This window comes from Sceloporus undulatus, chromosome 1, assembly GCF_019175285.1.
Source record: "Sceloporus undulatus isolate JIND9_A2432 ecotype Alabama chromosome 1, SceUnd_v1.1, whole genome shotgun sequence".
In the NCBI taxonomy this organism is placed as follows: domain Eukaryota; kingdom Metazoa; phylum Chordata; class Lepidosauria; order Squamata; family Phrynosomatidae; genus Sceloporus; species Sceloporus undulatus.
Window position 1 is genome coordinate 88555734 of NC_056522.1, and position 22216 is coordinate 88577949.

At 39.1% G+C, this 22216-nt stretch overlaps 1 protein-coding gene across 6 annotated transcripts in view; it reads left to right on the plus strand.

Annotated features, from left to right (window-relative positions):
• Positions 1 to 21417, plus strand: part of EPM2A (EPM2A glucan phosphatase, laforin) — an 82414-nt gene extending 60997 nt beyond the window's left edge. For 2 of the 6 annotated variants that reach the window (XM_042473601.1, XM_042473638.1), the window contains 2 exons: positions 5051 to 5262; positions 7907 to 12158. In XM_042473601.1, the coding sequence (XP_042329535.1) occupies positions 5051 to 5262; positions 7907 to 7996 (302 nt within the window). In that variant the 3' untranslated portion in view covers positions 7997 to 12158. Of the gene's footprint in view, positions 1 to 5050; positions 5325 to 5697; positions 12159 to 21305 lie in introns of those variants that run through there. The other 4 variants (XM_042473623.1, XM_042473609.1, XM_042473631.1 and 1 more) reach the window with 4 other exon arrangements.
• The last annotated feature ends 799 nt before the right edge of the window (positions 21418 to 22216 follow it).

Below are 22216 nucleotides of genomic sequence, written 5' to 3' on the forward strand. Positions count from 1 at the left end.
CAAAACATAGTGATTTATTTCAGGATGTGGGATATCACATATAAATAACTGTACCTTCAAGCAGAACAGCAGAGTTGATCTCACAAGTAATATACTTCCTCCTATCTATTCTTTCTCTTTGCCCCAGGAACTGGATGTGCCAAAAACTGTCAAAAGAATCACAACTGATTAAGGTCTTTCAGTGTGACTTCAATGCATCTGAAATTTGTTCTTTGACACAAAGGTTCATGACACAATAAATGTGTTACTTTGTAAAATGCCCCAAGATTATATAATACCTTTGTTTGCAAAACAGACTGACTATTTCTTGTCAATTTCTCAATGGCTACATGATGAAAGCAATTGCTCATTTGATTTTAAGACTCAAGATCAAAATTTGCACTTAGGCAACACTGATTTGCCAACAGTTATTGGTTTTCATATTTGAATTGTTCAGGAAGCACAACATAGTTTACAAAACCATCTAATAAAACTAACCAGAAATAAGCACAACAAAAACAACAAGGAACCACCAAAACAAGTCCATCAGAGCAGTCAACAGGGAAGATTACTTCAGATTCAGAATATCTTTACTTTTGCTTATAGATGAAAAACCAACAGGAAAGTGACAGAATTGATCTCCCCAATAAAGGAGTCCCAGAGCTTGGGGCTGCACCCACACTGCAGAAATAATCCAATTTGAGACCACTTTAACTGCCATGGCTCAGTGCTATGGAATTCTGGGAAATGTAGTTTTGTATACATTTAGCCTTTTTCTGACAGAAATCTCTGGCGCCACAACAAATTACAGTTCTCAGAATTCTGTAGTATTGAGCTCATGGCAGTTAAAGTGGTGTCAAACTAGATTATTTCTGCAGTGAGGATACAGCCTAAGTGTCTCTGTTGAAAAAATCCTCCTAATTTGGTATTATCCCCCTCTCTTTCATATCTCAAGAGGGAAAGAAAAGTTGCAGAAGTGTCTGCAAAATAAATACATAAAGAAACAAACATAATAATATTAAGGTTCAGGTAAGATTGTATATTGCAGATAATCATTTTTAATTGGAAGACAAGAAAGACAGGGCAAACAAAATTTGTATGGGTTTAGGCCTATGACTTTAAGAGAAATGGTACCTTGCAAAGAGAGTCAATCATCAGAAAGTATACTAATTCCCATACTTATCCTCGTATTCCACCCATGTTTGTTGCCCCAAACTACTTTTACCATACTGGCTGTTAGACTGAATACTTTCATAAAATTAAAATGCAGTTGAGGATTGCTTAATTTTCTGGGCTAAACTACCTTTACCAGTAAGTAATTGTTTAGACTATAACTGGGTAAATAGGAGTGGAGGTCATATAAATATTTAACTCTTTGGTTATAAGGCAGTGTGTATATATCAGTAAACTCAGATGAGTAATTAAAATGTTATCCATAGAATTAAAGTGATGAGCTGTCTGACTTATTTCACAAGGTCAATGGTGTGTGTAATCTCTTTTCATCTCCCCCACTTTGGAATACAGACTCAACTGAGATCGCCAAGCAGCCTTGCCTTGTTTGGCTTCTGCTATGCCCAGAAGTCTCTATAAAGTAGGTGTGAACAACACATACCCCGATATGCCTTTGTGGGGACCCACTGTCACTGCCAAATTTGGCAGTTTACTAATTGAAAGCTCCATATTTTATACACATTCACATAACCTTGCTAGAAGGGCGAGGCTCTGCTTCTGTTGTTTTGCTACCAAATACCATGATGGCTCCTGGTAGCTTCCAGATTATTGAAATTTGCCTGTAGCACCACCAAAATTACCCAACTGCTGTAAAGGAATCAGAAAGAGTCTGAGTCTTAATTCAGTCTGTTCTGTCTTGCCTTTGGCATGCTTGGTATGAATCCTGCCCAGTCATTTTCTGTTGATCCTGCTACTCTACTTCAGGATGGTTACTAAATTCCTGCACTCATTAATGATCTTCATTCAGTTCCAAAGACATCCTTTAGGAGAAATGTCTCCTCCTTCTCCTCCACACCTTCTTCTTAAATCACAAGTGATGAGCAATGCACCATCTTCATTAGAAGTTGCTTTTATTAAAAATAATTTATCCTGTTCATCTAAAAACATAGTATCCTATAGCAGGCCATCCTTTTCCCTGAATGGAAATGACAAAACTTATCACATATTTAATCAATGGGTTTCTTTGTATTACATTTTCAGGAACCCACATCTGCATTTCCTAAAATGGTGACAAGCAAATTCCTCAGTACAGGAAGGGGCACATATAAAAGTAGGCTTCCGTTTGCAAAGTTAATGTAAAAACAGATTAGCATCTAGAGAGGCTTCGGTGTTGCAGTGCTCACCTATAATCTATTGATACAATCTTTAATACAGATGGGGAAGTAATATTGTGACAGAGGGCTGCAACTTGTTCAGTGCCCCATTGAGGACCACAACTGGAGTTGGATCAGGCATCATAAAATTTTTGCTATAAAATAAGTGTCTAGGATTAGATATTATACTTTTACCGTGAATTCCATAGCACCCAGTTCAGCTGCTGCTCATTTTCTTATTCAGGTTCTTGGCAATGGGACTCCTACAAAGATCTTAACTAGATGTTACATGAATTCTGTCCTGAAGTTTTAATAGCAACAACAATAACAACAACAACAGCTACTACTACTACTACTATTACTGCTACTGGGAACCTGCAATCAGAAATAGAAAATAGCTGGGGAGACTGAGTATTTAATATTTTCCTTGTCTGCCATTTTTCTGCTGAAAATCCTCCCCCATTGTTTTGGTGGCAAGAAAAAACAGGCTTTGAGTGGAAAAGCAGCAGGTAGGGCAAGGAATTATTACTTTCCCATGCACACACACTTCCATGCTTCTCTTCTGTTCTCAGTTTTAGCCTCTCATTTAGAAGAGATTGCTAATTTTGTTACACATAACAGTGTAATGCCTAGTTTGTGAGTTTGCTTGGTTGTTAGTGCTGATATATGATGGAGAGTGGACTAGTAAAAGGGGGCAGGCTAGAAACAGCAAGGTAGGATGTGTTCCCTATAAAGAGCCTCAGGAATCCATCTATTGCCAGAATCTGCCACTGACTTGTCCGTTCTTTGATTAACTTATCCCTGCCAAATTGTTCTAAAATGAGCACATTCAATATGTGCTGGTCCACTAACTGCTTCCAGAATCTATAACTTGCAAAAGAATACCTTTAAAAATGTTGAACAGATTTCAGTCATTCTGTGCCTGTTGACCACCATGCGGGCACACAGTCTTCCTGGTTTCTTCTTCCTTTCTATGGGACAGTAAAAATATGAGAAGCAATGAGACTAATGGCAAGGGGAAGACAGGCCATTTGTACATGCACCTCTGGCTACCCATTTAAGAGGATTCAGTTTACAAAATTAGGAGACTATCTTTTTTTAAACTCTACAGCATATTTAATTTTAATCTGTTTTTCAGTTACATATGCAACAAAAAGTAGTAATTTGTTATTATCTCGTGTGAGTGAGTGATCCCATTATTTTTAGAATTCATGTTACATGTTTACTGAATACTTTGCTCTGTTCTACATCATTATTATCAACCTTCAAGCAGTTGCCAAAGGGCAGTGTCAACTAATACTAGTAGTTTCATGGAGGAAGTGTTGCAAAGTTTTAAATGCCCTTTTCCTTGCTCTTCATTTCTGTTTCCTTTTTCTTGCTGACACAAACTTTGGATTTCACCATTCTTGGTAGTGGAGCTGGATATCTCTTAGAGCAGGTTTTTTCCTGGAAACCTAGAGTTCCACAAGAGACAGTTAGGGGTTCTACAAGAAATCATGATTATAGAAGGAGGCGGGGAGAGAGAGAGGTATAAATAATTTTAATACAAGTCACAAAAATTATTTCAAGAGTTCCTCTAGGAATGAAATGTTGAGAAAATCTGAGCTAGAAGATGGGCTGGAAGACTGTGAATTAGTTCTTTGCATTTTCAGCCTTTTAGGAAATGCATTGCATTATATATAGGATGGAAATTCGGGGGGGGGGGGGGGAACCATGAAATAGAAGTGTCTGCTTAGGAAGCAGCATCAGGCAATCTGGGGATGAGAGAAATATGGGGACATGAGAGAGAACCCCTTTTGCTCAACATGGATTCATGCACACAGTTGCTTGTTCCATCTTAAGTGCAGTATGCATGCATGCCCTTTTTGTGGGTGAAGCATTGTTATTGGATTGGGCCAAGGCATGTGTCTTATTCTGAATCCTCCATTCATCACATTTCTTTTCTCTATAAAAGCTATCCAATAATCCAAAATAACATATTGTAAGTTTTTATTATAGTGTCAGTTGGATGGCACCTGTGCTACGACCAACAGAGCACCCCTAATTACAGTATCTTTTGCTGCGTGTTTTTGGCTTGCGCAATGAATGGTGGGTGGCTGCCTCCCCATGCGGCCCCTGTTCATCCCTTGGCGCTGCTGCTGAGATCATAATGAAGTGCCTAGTCATGCTATCAATAATGGATGCCTCAGAGTGAATTGTACCTGCAGCCGTGGTGCTGGGCAGCTCACAGGGACTGCAAGTGAAAAGATAGCTACTGCCATCACTGCAAAGAAAGCTTAAACCCCACAGCAAAAAATGAATTATTTAAATTCAGATTAGGGGAAGTGAGCCCCAAATCAGGCAGAGGTATTATGAAGACAGTCCAGAACCAATTTGGGGTTTTGGCACTGTCTCATGTGAACAAACACAGTGAGCCCATGGGGAATTTGGGGTAAATCACCCATCTAGACAAAACCATAGAGTACAGTTCCATCAGGCAGGCTGGCTGGGAGGGTAGGGATCTGTATTCATTAATACAGGTATTTAACTAGAGGTCACAAAAGTAGAGGGGCTTTTAAAAATCTTTTTACCATTGTATATTTGTGTGTATATATGTATCTATATGTTTAATATTCTTGCACAGTGAATACTGCCCTTTATAGGACTATGGTTATAAAGTATAATACATTTTAAAGCTATCGCAGCATTTTAACTTCCCTTTATTGAAGGGGACATGCATGTGACAGTTGTTCTCTTTTTAATCCTAGGTAGAGTACAGATGTTGCCCCAGGCTGTTTGTCTTCTGCATGGGCTGTTGGAGAACGGGCACACTGTCTATGTTCATTGCAATGCAGGTGTTGGCAGGTCCACAGCTGCAGTCTGTGGCTGGTTAAAATATGTGCTGGGATGGAACTTGAGGAAAGTGCAGTATTTTGTGGCCTCCAGGAGAGCAGCTGTCTATATTGATGAAGAAGCTCTGGTACGTGCCGAGGAGGATTTCTTTCAGAAATTTGGACCTCTTCGTTCCTCATGCAAGCCTTAGTAAGAGGACATAACTGAAAGTGTTGCCAAACCCATTTTTGAGAAAGGGTGCATATAATTTCAAGACATAATATTGCCTGGAGAAATTGTGAAATCATGTGGGGGTGATGATGATGATGCCTTGTTAGATCACATTTTACATGTTGATCTTTCCTAAAATGATTAAACACAAGAAATTTAATTTGGGTGTATATGTGTGCAACAGTCAAGGCTATGATTGGATAACAGTTTTAGAAATGGAGTAAATCACATTGATTAGGTGTGTTGACACACTGATTAGCTGTTTGGGAGGTGGAGCATGAAGAATTAAATCGGGCTCCCCTCTGTTTCACAACTAGCTAATCAATACTATTTACATTTTTTTTTCTCACAGGACTACAGGGAAGGAGGAAAACCTGATAGCTTGATCAGGCTAAAAATCTCAAATCATGTATTTATTTATTAACTATTTGTTTATTTTTAAAAAATTAAAATGATGCTCAGCTCAACTGTCAGATATAAAATGTGTTTAAAAGCAAATACCAATTAAAGCATAAACACATTTAAAGCACAGTTGAAAGCACATGTGTTAAGAGAAACACTCAAACAGTGAAAGGCTTTTCTGGCACTTAATCTAGCTTTGCCTACCAGTAGAATGACAGTGAAGGGAACCAGCCTTGACTCTCTTAACAGGACTGGAACAGACTACCCTTTAAAGCCACCATCTAGACAGCTTGGGAGTGCGGTGTTTATATGCCATGCATTCTGAAGCCTCCTGGAAGTCAGGCAGCTGCCCAGACATGCACGGCTTCAAGATGCTCCAGCGGCACACCATTTACGCACTGCACACTGCCAAAGCATCTTGAAGCTGGCTTTGTGCTTCAGTGGAGCTGCAAAAGCCAGGGTTTTTTTCCAGCCCCAAAAGGCATGAATCTTTTCCACTCCTTTTTGGGCTGGCTTCAAAGCAGATTAGGGGTGTGGCATGTGGTTTCTGTGGCCACAATCTGTCTTTGGAAGGGACAGCTTCAAGCTGCCCATTTTTGACAGTCTGTTTCAGCCCAGAGGCTTCAAAAATCTGAGAAAACCCTCTTGTGTCCCACTTGACTGTGTAAAAAGGTGGTGAGAGATTGAAAATAGCCTTGTCTCAGACTGTTTCAGTTTTGAGTAGCCTGATCCCAGATAATTTCAGTTTCATAGGTCATAACTAGAACTTCCAATTTCACCCCAAAATAGGCGAGTAGCCAGTGCATAAATGAAAAGAAAAACTTTAATAGGAAGAAAATAAAACAATTCTCAAATGAAGTACTTAAAAACCAGTAAACCTTAACAGACTCCACCGCACCCCAAAACTGGACACTCACAAATTATCTCAATCTCAACAGGAGTGTCCAGATTCATTTTTTCAAAAAATCAGGGATAGCTGTGTTGACCATGAAACAAATGGTGGCTGTGTGATGTTTAGGGGAGGTAAGTAGGCATGAGTGGAGCTAAGAAAATGCACACATACCAAGAAGAAAAAGAAGGAGGAGGACAGAGGATCTTGGAGATGTCTCATCCATAGGGTCGCCATGAGCTGAGATCGACTTGAGGGCAGTTAACAACAAATTAGAAAAGCATGGAATTTATGTATTAACTTTCATCTGCATGAATAATATTTTATCTGACCACATGTAAATTGATTTAGATTTTGAATATAACTTTTTCCAAATTAACTTCTATTTTGTATTTTCAAAAGCTGTAGGAATTAAAAAGGACAATTCCTGTTGTGTACATTTAATGTATTAAAAAGAGTGACTTTCTGGCGAAACATCAGGAATAAACTCTTCTAGAAAATGGCCACATAGTCCGAAAAACCCACAAAATCTATGGATGCCGGCCATGAAAGCCTTCAACTCCACATTATTAGATTATTGTCAATCATAAGATTGCTTGGATTGGGACTTATTTTATTGCATAGTTTCAGTCTGTGCCTCAAAAAGAGGTGGGTATTTTGGGTTGCCATGCTGGTGTACTAAAGCATATGTCATGATATATGACACAGGAGTCCTGTGCTTATACTGCATGTGCAGTACCACACATCTGTCCCTTTTAATATATTTTTATATTCTTGGTGGAGATAGTTTACATGAAGAGACTATTTTCCTTCTGATGTGAGAATTAAGTGGACCAAGACAACAATGGTTATAGCCTCCTAAAGTTGGAGTATGTGATGTCTTTGGGAGGCATCCAAGCTCAGATAGTTAGGTACTTTCAAAAATAATTTATTGTAGTTATTATTTCAAGGCCCCCAAAAGTATATCATTCTATTATACTTCTAATTTACTTTTCTGTTCCCCAAAGTAACCAGAATACATTTTAATTACTCTGAAAAACAAATTGGGATGCTGCAGACTGCTGGTGCAGCATGAACCAACCCATTAGCCACGTGATATTCCTCTTCCACCATTTAGTGAGAGTATATACAACTACCCCACAACTACCATTGTAAGTTACAATTATATCACAAATAGAATGATGTCCCCCCCCCAAGTATTAATGTGGTTATACTTTGTTATTAAGAAAATGAATTAATGGCATTAATGACATGTTATTTATAATTGCAGGTATCTTGTAAGAGATTAAGCTCTGGACTTTATCAAAGAAAGAGTAAAATGGAAGAAAAAAGGGATGGCAATGAAATACTTTTTTTTTGAGGGAAATAATAATGAAAGACAGAAGAGATAAAGCAAAATGAAAGTGGATTTCTGCAGGCCCTTAAAACTGACAGTTGCATTTGTCAATATTGAGTCCTACCTTCAAGCCCATCAAATAGCATATAAAATGATATATGAGAGCAAGCTAAACCATAGCATTTTACTTTGGTGAAAAGAATCAATCTTAAGCTCACATCACTATCAAATCATGTCCTATCAAAATACAATTTATTTAACTTTTCTGTATTTATTATTATTTTAAGAAAACTAAAATCTCATTCTTTCAGTTAAGGAAGATGCCCCATGACTGGGCTTGTTGGGTGCTAACCAAAGGATTTGCTTTTGATTTGACTTACATTATTTTCTAGTTTTGGCTGACTAAAGGCTGACTGACCTATATACTGTCATCACTGTTATTTAGCACTCAGGAATTTGCAGCAGAGTGTGTGAACTCAGTCTCAAGCTGAGACTGTTTTCTTGCTCCCCAAAAATGGACAGCCCTTGATAACGGTCACAGAGTCCACATTTTGTGACATCCCTTTTCAAAATAAAAATAAAACATTATTTGGCTTCAGATTTAACAAGACTGTTCAGCTTCCCAGCTGCTTCCAAAGACTAAGAGAGCTCAAAACTTCAGCTTGTGCAGTTAAATCCCATTTTAATGATTTTTAGCCTAAAATCTCTTTATGCATTTAATAAATGTCAGTGTCAACACTGTTTTAACTAGGACTGAGTGGATTTCCCATGTTCCATTGTGTAATTCTGTTATGGGTTGATTCTTTTCTGCATCCTCTTTGGTCTCCTGAATTCCCCTTGAGAAATTCTTTCAGACAGCAGCTTGCTGCAACGTTTTGTTCCTTTTGCTTGAATGTGTGCTGCCATTTACATAAGCCATGCGTACACACAATGATGCACATTAAAAAACCATTATTATTTTTCCAGCATGCATCCTGGAGCATTATCTCACTAACATTTGTTTCTGAGATCTTGTGATCATGTATTTCTCAGAAAAGGAAGCAGTAAGTCAGTGGCATGCTGCACACACACATCATGAAACAATTTAACAGTGCCTCCATAGAATATAACTGAAATGGAATTCCTTGCTTCACTGTCCCCAAATGTAGTGATGGGAAAGGGCAGCCTATTTCAGCTATTTTTTTTAGAGCGATTAGAAAGTCATGGCAGAAGCATGGACTGCATTGCATACCCTCTGTTTCAAGCTACAGGTGTCGAGTAGATTGGAAAGCAATAATTTCTGTTTGGAGCATTTACTAGAGGCCAAGAGACAGAAAGAGAGCGAGAGAGATTTGCATTAGGTTCAGGATTATGCTGGTGGGCAAGGAGCCTATTTTCTGCTCTCATTTGCTGTGTTCAGCCAATTTTACATGCTAGACAGCAGGATGAACACCTAAAGAAGGTCCAAGATCACAGCAGGTATCAAGCTGATTTGCCAGCATCCAGCCACTGGAGTGAGGAGTAGGCAATGGAATGATCCTATAACCCAAGAACCAGGAGACTTCATCACCTCTCTGTGACCCTGATATCAATTTAATATCAGAAGGGATGTTTTAGGCAAGTAGCCCAAATAGGAACTCCCCAGCACAGGGCACCAGCTATGCCAGCCTGGGAGAAGCCCAAGACACTCAAACCATGATGAAATCTCTCAAGATTCAAATCATTTCACTATGGAGAGGTGAAACCCCTTTTGTCTGAAAACATGTACACCAATAGTCCAGTTGTTAATGCATACCCCAACATTCTTCTCCCCTAGGAAAACCATTTAGCAATGAGGTAATCCATTCATCCTGAGAATACTGCCCCAGGACATGATTTTGAGTATAAATGTAGATGCTTTGGCATTAGTAATTTGGTATAGTTTGGAGCAGAACAGAACCTCCATCTGACCTCTGCTAGATTCTTCAATAAGCCAGCCACCCCCACTTGCCACAGTGACTGAGCCATCTCCATTCCAAACACCCCCAGATCAGAGTAATGCTTTGGGAAAGGTAGTATCGCCTCATAGCAACCCTCAAAGTCACTATTTCTCCCACTTTTGATTCATTGATTCTTGCGTGTGTGTTCACGAGAGTTTGTGTATGTGTGTGTTGATTATTTCACCAGTAAAAAACTAAGAAACTTTATTTGGAATTGCCTCTCAAGTTCTGTGTGGCTTGGAACCAATATATAGAGGGGCAGATCCCAGGCTGAATGTTGACCCATTCAAGCTATCTTAATTCCCCTATAAAATATTATTTATGGGTACCCTCTCAAGGCCTCAGCTTTTTGGGGAACAATCCAGATGTTTCATCTCACTAAGTGATCTAGGGCTGACATTAGGGTTGGAAAATTAAAGTGTTGCATGGACATTTTCTAATCTTATTTCACCTCTTCCAGAAATGACCATAGAAAAGAGCATAGTGTGCCTTGGAAATCTATACATCTTTCTATTGGGAGGAGAAAATGTACAAAATCATATGTACATTTGGCCAATTCCCATTACTGAAAATGCATATTTTAGTTAATGTCAGGGAGGCATCTGAATATATATTAGAAAGTTGTGTACAAAAATTTGATGCCTTTCTAGAATATGTTGACCACACTCAAAATGGAGAGGTGAAGTAGTGATGAGTGAATTCAACTATGCTGATATTTGCTGGAAATCAAACTCAGCCAAAACATTAAGGTCTGGCAAATTTCTCACTTGTTTGGAAGACAGTTTCATTGTTTAAAAGTGGAAGAGGCAACAAGGGGACCAGCTATTTTTGATCTGATCCTAACCAACAGGGATGACCTGGTAAATAGGGTGCAAGTAGTGAGGTCCTTAGGTGGGAGTGACCATGTTCTCCTGGAGTTTGATATACAGTGGAAAGGGGAAATCAAGCATAGTCAGACACACATTCTAGACTTTAGGAGAGCTGATTTCAGTAAACTTAGAGAAATACTGGGGGCGATCCCCTGGTCAGGAATACTTAAAGAGAAAGGAGTTGGCGATGGATGGGAGTTTCTTAAAAGTAAAATATTGATGGCACAATATTGAAACAGTTCCAATGAGGAGGAAGAAATGAGAAGTTTCTGAAGAAACCAGAATAGTTGTTTAAAGAACTTTCAACTGAGATAAGATTTAAAGGGGACATGTACGGGAAGTGGGAAAGGGGGAGAATCACCAAAAACGAATTCAAATTCATAGCTAACGCATATAGAGAAAAAAAATCCGAAAAAGCAAAACCACAGAAAAAGTTCAAGCCTGCTAGAGGGGTTAAAAACAATAAAAGGGCTTTTTTCTTGTGTCCAAAGCAAAAGGTAGAATAAGAAAATCGTAGGGCTATTACATAGAGAAAATGGCAAAATGCCAACAGGGCAGAGCGAAAAGGCAGAACTTCCCAACACTTTCTTTGTCTTGGTGTTCTCCCAAAAGGAGAACAGTATTCAGCCTGGGGAAAAATGGAGCAGATGATGCAGTAGGGGAAATGTATTGCAGAATAGGTATAGAGGTAGTACAAGAATACCTGGCTACCTTAAATGAATTCAAGTTTTGAAGGTCTTAAAAGAACTGGCAGAAATGATTTCAGAGCCACTGGCAATAATCCTTGAGAATTCTTGTAGAACAGGAAAAATCCCAGCAGACTGAAGAAGGGCAAACGTCCCCATCTTCCAAAAAAAAAAAAAGGGGGGGGGGAGGAATCCCAACAATTCCTGCCCAGTAAGTCTGACATCAATACCAGGAAAGATTCCAGAGCAGATCATAAACAAAAAGTCTGTGAACATTTAGAAGGGAATGCCATAATCACATGGGTTTCTCAAAAACATTTCATGCCAGACTAATCTGATCTCTTTTTCTGATAAAATTTCTATCTTGGCAGATGAAGGGAATGCCATAGATTACCATATCTTAATTCCAGTAAGGTCTTTGACAAGATCCCCCATGATATTCTTGCAAATAAGCTGGTAAAATGTGGGTTAGACAATGCAACTCTTAGGTGGATTTGTAATTTGTTCACTGGCCGAACTCAAAGGGTGCTCAGAAATGGCTTTTCTTCATCTTGGAGAAAAGTGATCAGTGGGGTGCCACAGGATTCTGTCCTGGGCCCAGTGCTATTCAACATCTTTATCAACAACTTGGATGAAAGAATAGAGGACATGCTTATCAAATTTGATGATACCAAATTAGGAGGAAGCGCTAATACAGTGGACCCTTGTTATATGCTGAGGTTTGGTTCCAAGGTCCCCCATGGATAACAAAATCTGTGGATGTTGACGTCCCATTAAATATAATGACATAGCAAAATGGTGTCCCTTATAAAAAATGGAAAATCAAGGTTTGATATTTGAAATGTATAGGTTTTTTTAGCATTTTCAAACCGTGGATGTTTGAATCCATGAATAAAAAATCTGTATATAAGAAAGGTTGACTGTACCTCAAAGGACAGGATCGAATTTCAAAATGACTTTAAAAGATTACAAACCTGGGCCAAAGCTAATGAAATGAATTTCAGCACAGAGAAATAAAGGTACTGCACTTGTATGGTTGCACTTGTATAGGATGGGGGACACCTGACTTAACAACTGTACATGTGAAAGAGATCTAGGAGTCCTAGTAGACCACAACTTGAACATGAGTCAACAGTGTGATGTGACAGCTAAAAAGGCTAGTGCAATTCTAGGCTGCACCAATAAAAGTATAGTGTCTAGATCAAGGGAAGTAATAGTGCCACTCTATTCTGCTTTTGTCAGGCCCCACCTGGAATACTGTGACCAGTTCTGGGCACCACAATTCAAAAAAGATGTTGAGAATCTGGAGCATGTCCAAAGGAGAGCGACTAAAATGGTGAAGGGTCTGAAAGCCATGTCTTATGAAGAGATACTTAGGGAGCTGGGTATTTTTAGCCTGGAGGAGAGACAGTTAAGAGGTGATATGATAGCCCTGTTTAAGTATTTGAAGGAGTGTCATATTGAGCAGGGAGCAAGCTTGTTTTGTGCTGCTCCAGAGATTAGGGCCTGGAGAAATGGATGCAAGCTACAGGAAAAGGGATGCCACCTAAACATTAGAAGGAATTTCCTGGCAATAAGAACTGTTTGACAGTGGAACACACTCCCTCAGAGTGTGGTGGAGTCTCTTTCTTTGGAGTTTTTAAACAGAGTCTGGATGGTCTTGTGGGTTTTTCAGGCTATGTGGCCATGTTCTAGAACATGGCCACATAACCCGAAAAACCCACAAAAAACTATGGATGCTGGCCATGAAAGCCTTTGACTTCACAGAGTCTGGATGTCCATCTGTTGGAGGTGTTATGATTATGATTTCTTGTATGGCAGGAGGTTGGACTGAATGGCCCTTGTGTTCTCTTCCAACTATGATTCTATGAATTGTCTGAAGGCAGGGGGAAGTACCACATTTGGACATAGGACCAGGACAAAATAAGAATTGGCTATTCACCAATATGGAAGAAAATGGATTGTGATGATCCCAAGTTTCAGGGATTTGGGAAATATTTTGGAGTTTTCCTTTAATGTTGAATTTGAAAGTAATTAGTTATTTTAAAAATCTCTTGTAATCCCTTTTCCAGTAATAGAATATAACTTCATTATGTTATGATTATAATTTAACTGTTAATAACTCTACTTTGTAAATTAGCTACAACAACATTAGTTTTGTAGTTACAGCAGGTTGGCTTATCCTTACTAAACAGGGGCAAAGAATATTACATGGTTCAAGTCCAGACTCCTACTGTGCCTCCTGCTGTGTTATGGATGTTGAGGCAAAGATGAGATGACAGAAAGACAGTATGTTTTGCGCTGCAGGACAGCAGCATATAGCATACAGACAGGGTTGTTAGAGTTACTAAATGCAATTGTTCACATTACTTTTGAGAAACACAAAAATAAAAAACACAAAAGACTTCCTTATTGAAAATTGCAACTCTAAGGTCAACTGATTTGGAACTTCATACCCATAACTGTAATTAATTGTTATAAAATAACTATCCATGGGCTGCTCTAAATAATTCTGTGGCTCAGATAGAAATGTCACCTTCGCAAGATTGCCAAGAAGCCTACTGTGGCTGAGATTGGTTTTGGCTCTGTGTGTTAATAGGGACTTTGCCAAGATTATGATCTCACAGTGTGTATAGTGATAGTCATTATTATGGATATGGCACATCAATTTGAGATGCATGCCATCAACCCATTTTGGGAAGAATGTGATATTTATGTATCATACATGGACTGGGAATATCTGCTTTCATTGCTAAATGAGGACAGAAGGAATTCAAACACCTTCCTATGACAAGTGGGCTAGTGTGGTGAAAGTCCCTAATCTGGAAAGTTTAGGGGAAGGTCCTGGAATCATAGAATCATAGAGTTGGAAGAGACCTCAAGGGCCATCCAGTCCAACATCCTGCTATGCTAACTCCCAATCAAAGCATACTTGACAGATGACCATCCAGCCCCTGTTTAAAAACCTCCATATAAGTAGACACCACCACACTCTGAAGGAATGTGTTCCACTGTCAAACAGCTCTTATTGCCAGGAAATTCCTCCTAATGTTTAGGTGGAATCTCTTTTCCTGTAGGTTGCATCCATTCCTCCAGGTCCTATTCTTTGAAGCAGCACAAAACAAGCTTGCTCCATCCTCAATACGACACCTCTTCAAATACTTAAACAGGGCTATCATATCACAGCTTAACCTTCTCTTCTCCAGGCTAAACTTACCTAGCTTCCTAAGTCTCTCCTCATAGGGCATGGTTTCCAGACCCTTCATCCTCCTCTGGTCACGCTCCAGCTTGTCACCATGCTTTTTTAATTGTGGTGCCAGGAACTGGACACAGTGTTCCAGGTAAAGCCTGACCAAAGCAGAATAGAGTGGCACGATTACTTCCCTTGATCTAGACACTATACTTTTATTGGTGCAGCCTAGAATTGCACTAGTCTTTTTAGCTGCCAGATCACACTGTTGACTCATGTTTAAGTTGTGGTCTACAAGGACTCCTAGATCTCTTTCATATGTACTGTTGTTAAGCCAGGTGTTCCCCATCCTATATCTGCATTTCAATTTTTTCCCTAGGTTACATTTCTCCCTGTTGAAGTTCATTTTGTTATTTTTTGCCCAGCTTTCTAATCTATTAAGGTCATTTTGATCCTCTCCTCTGGGGTATTAGTTACTCCTCCTAATTAGGTGTCATTTGCAAATTTGATATTCTTTCATCCTGAACAGTTTTGTCCTTGAGAACATTATCAGGGAGTTTGGGCTGGGCTCTTGTCTCAGTAGTAAATGCCAGACAGCAGAGCTGGACAGCATTTGGCTTGGAACCAACAGGGCTTTTCACTTCCCAATGGATGTAAGACATAATTAGGTGGTTAGGCTTGAGTCAAATGGCAGGGGGATATTTGCAGCTGGACAGCCAACCCAGTTTCCTTTGAGAAGGGCATCTTCTACTTGTAATAAAAACGTTACGACTAGTCAAACTCAATTCCAATGTCCACCTCTTCTAAACTTTCATCAGAGGCTGCATGAAGTGAGAATACTGTTATTTTTATGTCCTGTTTGTGGGCTTCCTATGTACTGTTCTTACTGTGGCCAACTAACCTTTGGTCTAATGTGGGACAGCTTCTCTTATGTTCTTCCTCATGCTTCTGCCTAGTTCTAATCATTTGCACTCATTATTATTCAGAAGCTGCCTGCAATAAATCCTCTACCCCAGTCTTTCTCAATCTCTCCTCCTCCAAATGTTTTGGACTTCATCTCCCAGAAATCCCAACCACCATGGCCAATTTCTGGGAGATGAGTCCCAAGGATCTGGAGGCCCATGTTTGAGAACCACTGCTATACTAAAAGTCCTGAAAAGGTTTTGCACCTAAACAGCTTTGCAGTTTCAAGGATGGTGGCATGATGGGGCAACAGTTGGTTCCAATCCAGGTCCCATTGGGATTGTGTCCCAGATTTCATACCAACAAAATTGAAAATGTCCTCTTTTGTTTTAATACACATCACTTGCAAGTATAGCTTTCCTTAATGGGGAAAAATGACAGGAACAAAAAGGCCTGTGAGCATTGTTCTGCAGCATTAACAAATTGGTGAAACTGAAGCTGGAAGAATTTTAAAAAGCATGCAGCTTGATGCTGGTCTTTGACCAGGGAACCGTCAATTCATACCACTGTTTCTGGAATGAATTACAGTGGGAGAGCAGGAAATGTGTCAGGAGCTGGTTTTAATGAACATACTCTGTTGCTAAGATGACAGGTTCACTGTGAATATATTTTATTTGTTCACTACTCACATAATACTTTTTAAAATCTGTAGACTGTCCTTTATTTATCTTTGCTATTCATTTGCATGTAAAAAAGAGACTGTATATTATTTCAGCTTTGTATTTGGACATGTTCATATTTCTGATTTTGAATTTTTGCCAGCGTATGTCCTTAAGTATTTGAAAGTGCAGTGATCACTGATAAATAAATATCATACAATATTTATAGGAGCTTTTACATATTGCACAGTCGAGATCAGTGCAAGAATTCTTTGGTCTCATTACACTGTTGGATTTTAATGAATGACAATTTGTCATAACTGAGCAATTAATAGTAGGGGTTTGGGACTGATGACAAGTTATGAGGAGACGTTCCCTAGTCTACAGAGCACTATATTCATTCCAGCATGTTGGAGGTCTTCAAGTAGTGTCACAAGGTTTACAATTAGTTTATCAGAACCCAGCTCCCAACAAATTCATGCTGTGTATATTTTCAAAGCACAGATTAAATTCATATCATGTTGGCAGATGTGCTTAGGAGCTCCCTCTATATCTTTTGTGTACTCTCTTCAGCTCATATGTGCCATCCAATCACCAGTTTGGCATGTGTTTGCTATTTGTTAGGCAAACATGGACAAACATAAACATAACCCTAGAAAGATCCCAAGAATGGTTTTGCACTTTGATACAGCAAATGCTTTTAACAGTTGCTTCCTTCAGTTCTATTTCACTTTTATGTTTTGGGTAAATCCAGCAGTCATAACTGGTAACCATCAAAACCAAGTTCTTGGCTTGTGTCCAGAGACACACCAGCAGATCACAGCTGGTAGTACATGATTTTCCTACCTTTTCTTGGAAGCCTCCTCAACCCACCAACCATTTCTCAAGAATCAGGTACATTGCTGAATGGGGTTGGCTGTGGTCCAAGGGGGAAGAGAGAAAACAATGAAAACTGGGCAATGTGTATATGGCAGTTAAATGGCATGCCCATTCTTGGCTACTATGTCTGTTCTGCTTTCGGAAATTTCCTCTTTTCCCCATGAGACATTCCCCATGTCACAGCTTGCCTTATTCAGCAGGCTCCACTGATCCTTGGAAGAGGTTGAGGAGGATTATTCAGAGCCAGGCATTTGGATCTGATCAGCTTTGCAGAGTTCCATACTGGCCTTCACATCCAGTGAGGTTGTCCAGAGCAGTGGGGACCCTCTCAGTGGGCATTGGTTGGGTTCTCAGAGCTTCTCAAAGTCTCCTCACAGCCTGAGGTATATCTCACCTTGCCTAATGACTATACTGACCTCTTTCCTTGGCATGAAAATCCCTTTTATAGTGATGGGGGTTCAGAAATCTCTAGTCCTTTTTTAAACACAGTTTTATCATAAGCCATCATCACATTCTAAAAGGAGCTCTGCAGAGCTGCTATTCAGAATTAAATTAGGCAAGCTGTCAAATTTGTGAACAGAATATGTGTAGTGTTGAAAGTTTAAATAACAGCCAGTCTGAATCAGGACCATAGTGTGTGGTGAGGAGAGTTTAACCCCTCATGCTGTGTTGTATTCTGGATGAACAGCCATTAGGGATGTATTCCTCACTCATTGTCTTCTCAAAGGAAGCAACAAGCAATTTTAACATTTTTTTCTTGCTGTGAGACTCATTAAAAACTACACTGTTTTCTATACTTAAAGCACTATTTTCTGCACAGAACATAGTATTTCTCTGCAAAAATCCTATTTTCTGTGTAGAAAATTTCTGTTGTAGTCTCTTTTCTGTGCAATGGAACCATAAGAAAATTTAATGAGGAATAAGTCCTGAGCTGCAAAAGAGTCTCATGAATCCCAGAAATCATCTTGACAGGGTTTCTTGATATTCAAAGAACAAGTTTTCCAACCATTTTTTCAAATATTTTCTAATATTCCTCCCATTACCAAAAGCCATTTCCCATGCCCTGGGTGAGAGGTTTTCATGCTTTCAAAATTCCACGTTTTCAAAAATCTGAAGAGACTGCTTCATGTACAGGATTATAAAAATGTAACATCCCTGCAGTATAGGTAAAGTATATTTACTGCCATATATATTATGGATTGGCCTCATCTTTGGATATTCATATATTCATATAGTAAAACTACATATATTATCTGTTAATGTGGAAATTTGCCATATATTTTTTAAAACCCTATTTAGATTCATTATCATATTCTACTAATTGTGGTGGTCCAATGTATTACCACCCCAAATAAATATCTCCATTTCACAGATAACAGTGGCTAGTACTACAAATGACATCATTCACTCTGTGTCTTATTGGTAAATTCAAATGTCAGAAATTATCCCAGTTTTAAATTTCAATGCTTACAAGATGTATGGAATTAATTTTCTGTAACTGAAATCTTTGTTACTGAAAAAGCTTAAATGCAGCTCGATTCCCTTCTAGATTCTTGCTTGCCTGATTTGTAGAAATATAAAAGTTTAAAGGAGCACTGGTCGCACAGTAGTTAAATGCCTGTACTGCAGCCAAAAGGTTGTGAGTTTGATCCCAGGGGCTCAAAGGTCCACTCAGCCTTGCATCCCTTCATAGGTTGGTAAAATAAGTACCCAGGTTGTTGGGGGTAATTAGCTTACACATTGTAAACTACTTAGGCAGTGCTTAGTTCACTGATAAGCGATACAGAAATGTCCTTGCTATTGCTATTGCTGTTGCTATATTCTGGTGCAAACAGTCATGCATATATATATATATATATATATATAGAGAGAGAGAGAGAGAGAGAGAGAGAGAGAATCTGCATAAAAGTAGAATTGGGGAGGAAGGGATATTTATCAAAGCTTCACAGTCTCTGTGCTGCCCACATTCAGTAATGTCTAAACTTGGCTAGGATTGGAAATGCAAATGATAAAGAGTGCACTCCATCGCACCATCGACAACACAAAGTAATTTTCTCAAAATATTCCACTTTCTCCTCAATCACATAATCCCATAATAAGCCTGGGCCTTATACTTATCTATTAAAAACCTAATTTTAAATTTGTTCTGCTGATTGGATCATTAGCCATTACCACATAAAAACTGTTTATGCCATTTGACTGAGGATGAGTACATTTCTGTAAGTGATGGTTTTCTGTAACTCCTCTTGAAAGCCTAGCACAAAGGTGCTAATGCATTTGAGGGCCTGTGGAAAAGAAAAAAGCACCTCAAATGGGAATTAGCCCATTAGCCTGATTTCAAAGCAAAAAAGATATATAAAATCAACAAGGAAGGCTGGTATAAGAGTTAAACAGCTCGTCCATTCAAATGTGCCATCAAAAGGATTAATTTCACCCAGATTTTTTCCCATATCCAAGCATCTCTGGGAGTCACAAAATTTTAAAAGCCAAATACTTTTTCCTACTGTATATATAAAGGAACCAAATGTGTTCATTGGATTAATATTGGTTATAACTCCAGATGAGATAAACAACAGCGTTGAAGTTTTTGAAGACTATGGTCCTGTTCATTCTCCTTTGGCCTGGCACCTCCAGTTAGTTGTATTGGATTTTAGTATGTATCATCCACTTCCTGCATAGATGTATTGGCTTAGGGTGATGGGAGCTGAAATCAAACACCTCTACAGGGTGGTAGACTAGGGAAAGATGTTGCAGTTGTTGCACACAGAGAGCTTTGAAACTTTGCTATTTTGGACTTTAACTTCCAGAATACTCCAGCCAACATGACCCTGGCCAGGATTCTGGGTCTTGATGTGCAATAGGAGCACACTGGTGATTATTTCCATGCCAGTGGGCAGAGAACCCACTCTGGATCTTAGTCCAAACTTTAAAGAAGTTGTCCATCCTATTTTGTGAATAGGTTTCAGCCCTTTGGATAATTCCTTTAAAGTTTGGATTAAAGATTGGAGTAGATTCACCATCTTTCTAGCATGGAAGCTACGAGCTGCCATTGAATATATCTGCCTCGAGAGAATCAGACTGTTGGCAGCAACTGACCAGAGCCTATCCTGCCCTTAACTTGGGCATAGTATAGATGGAACATTGTGCATGCAACAAACACTTCCCTACCATTGAACTGTGTCCCTTTCCCCTTGTTGCATGTTATGTCTTGCAAACAGTGTATAGGAACACTGAAGAAATTCAAAAATATAACACAAAAAGAAGCAGCCTGAAGTTTTCCTTTCATTAAGGCTGAAGTGCTCATTCAAGTGCAGAAGGATTACAGGATAAAGCTTCTGATTTATGATGGATGGAGGCAGTGTTACCAGGGCTTACAGCAGCACACTGAAGAAGGAAAGAAAATTAAAATCCAGCTATGCTGATTTAGGTGACATGCTGAAAAGATATAAACACTGCAAAGTGTGTTTTGGTCAGGGCTGGAACCAGTTTATTTGCTCTTACACTGCAAAGCTGCAGTCTTGCCACACCCTGTTATTTCCATGTCATTGACTCTTTTAGCTGTGGCTGAATAATTAGGAAATCCCAGGTAGGATCCAATTAAAGCTGAGCCCTGTTACCAGACAGTAAATTAAGTTCATGTTTAGCACTATGATTGATATCACTGTGTGTGTGTTTTTTTTAAATGCTCATTTGAGGATTTTACCTTCAGTGTTTACATACTGCCCTGTGATACAAAATAGGCCCTCATGTTGTTCAAGGCAGAAGAGTAACATTTTGAAGTACAGTTCCCAAAATCCCTGCAGCCAGCAGGACCAGTGACTATTGGAAGCTGTAGTTCTTTTCTTTGCTTTTCTTTTCTGGGGGTCCTCTTGTTGAAGGGTATGAAAACTGTACTTTTATTCAAAATTCCTAAAGAAACTGCACAAAGGAATGTGTGACCTAGATCCCCTTTGGTGCAGACATAATGTAGAAAAACAGCACAAGAGGAAGGAAGCAGTTTATCTTAGAGAAGCCCATGTTTGAATATATGTAAGCACATTCTTCTTCCCTATAATTTTGAATCAATCAAGAATCAAATCAAATTTGATTTAATCATTCAAGAAAGGGGTGGAAGCCATCTCTCTTCTTCTGGGTAAACAGGTCTCATCCAGAATAAATCTTATATTCATCCCATAATTTTATATTCCAGATGTGCTTGCTAGATTGTTTTCAGATTTGAAGGCCTCTCTAAAGGCTCCAGATCCAGTTTGATATTGGAAGCTAAGCAGGGTCAGTTCTGGTGAGTACTTGAAAAAGAGACTGCCAACAAATACCAGGTGCTGTAAGCTGCATTTCAGAGGAAGGAACTGGCAAAAACACCTCTTGAGGATTCCTTGCCTAAGAAAACCATATAAATTCATGAAGTCATCATAAGTCAAAGGTAAGTCAAGTCCTTATGCTTGAAAACAACCATGCAATCATCTGGAATAAGCAGACAACTTTTTTTAAAAAGGCATCACTGTATTATTAATGCTGTAGAGATACAGTGATGTTCTGCCGCTCTTAAAGATCCCATGGTGATCACATAGGAAAATCTGCCACACATACACACACCAGGATATGCTCTACCAGAGGTTAGGAAAAGGTACTTTTTTAAGACTATGACCATATTAGTTAGGTGATTCTGGAAGTTAGAATCCAAAAATTAATTTTTTCAAGCACTACAAAATGTGTGCTACCCTTCCACCATGTACCAAATCAAAGGCATACCAGATATTTTGCTTCCTGGGTACAGGACAACTACAGTCAGCCCTCCTTATCCACAGATTTTTTATCCATGGATTCAAGCATCCACAGCTTGAAATATTTTTTAAAAGTATATTTTTAAAAAGTATAAAATCTATAAATAGCAAACCTTGACTTTCCATTTTATTAAAGAGACGCCATTTTGCTATGCCATTGTATTTAATGGGACTTGAGCATCTACAGATTTTGTTATTCCCGGGGGGTCCTGGAACCAAACTCCAGCGATAACAAAGGCCCACTATACTTGTCTTCTCCTAGTTCTGAGCAGTTTGTCACCTTTCCAACTCCTGTTACTTCTTGATGCCACTGCTATGG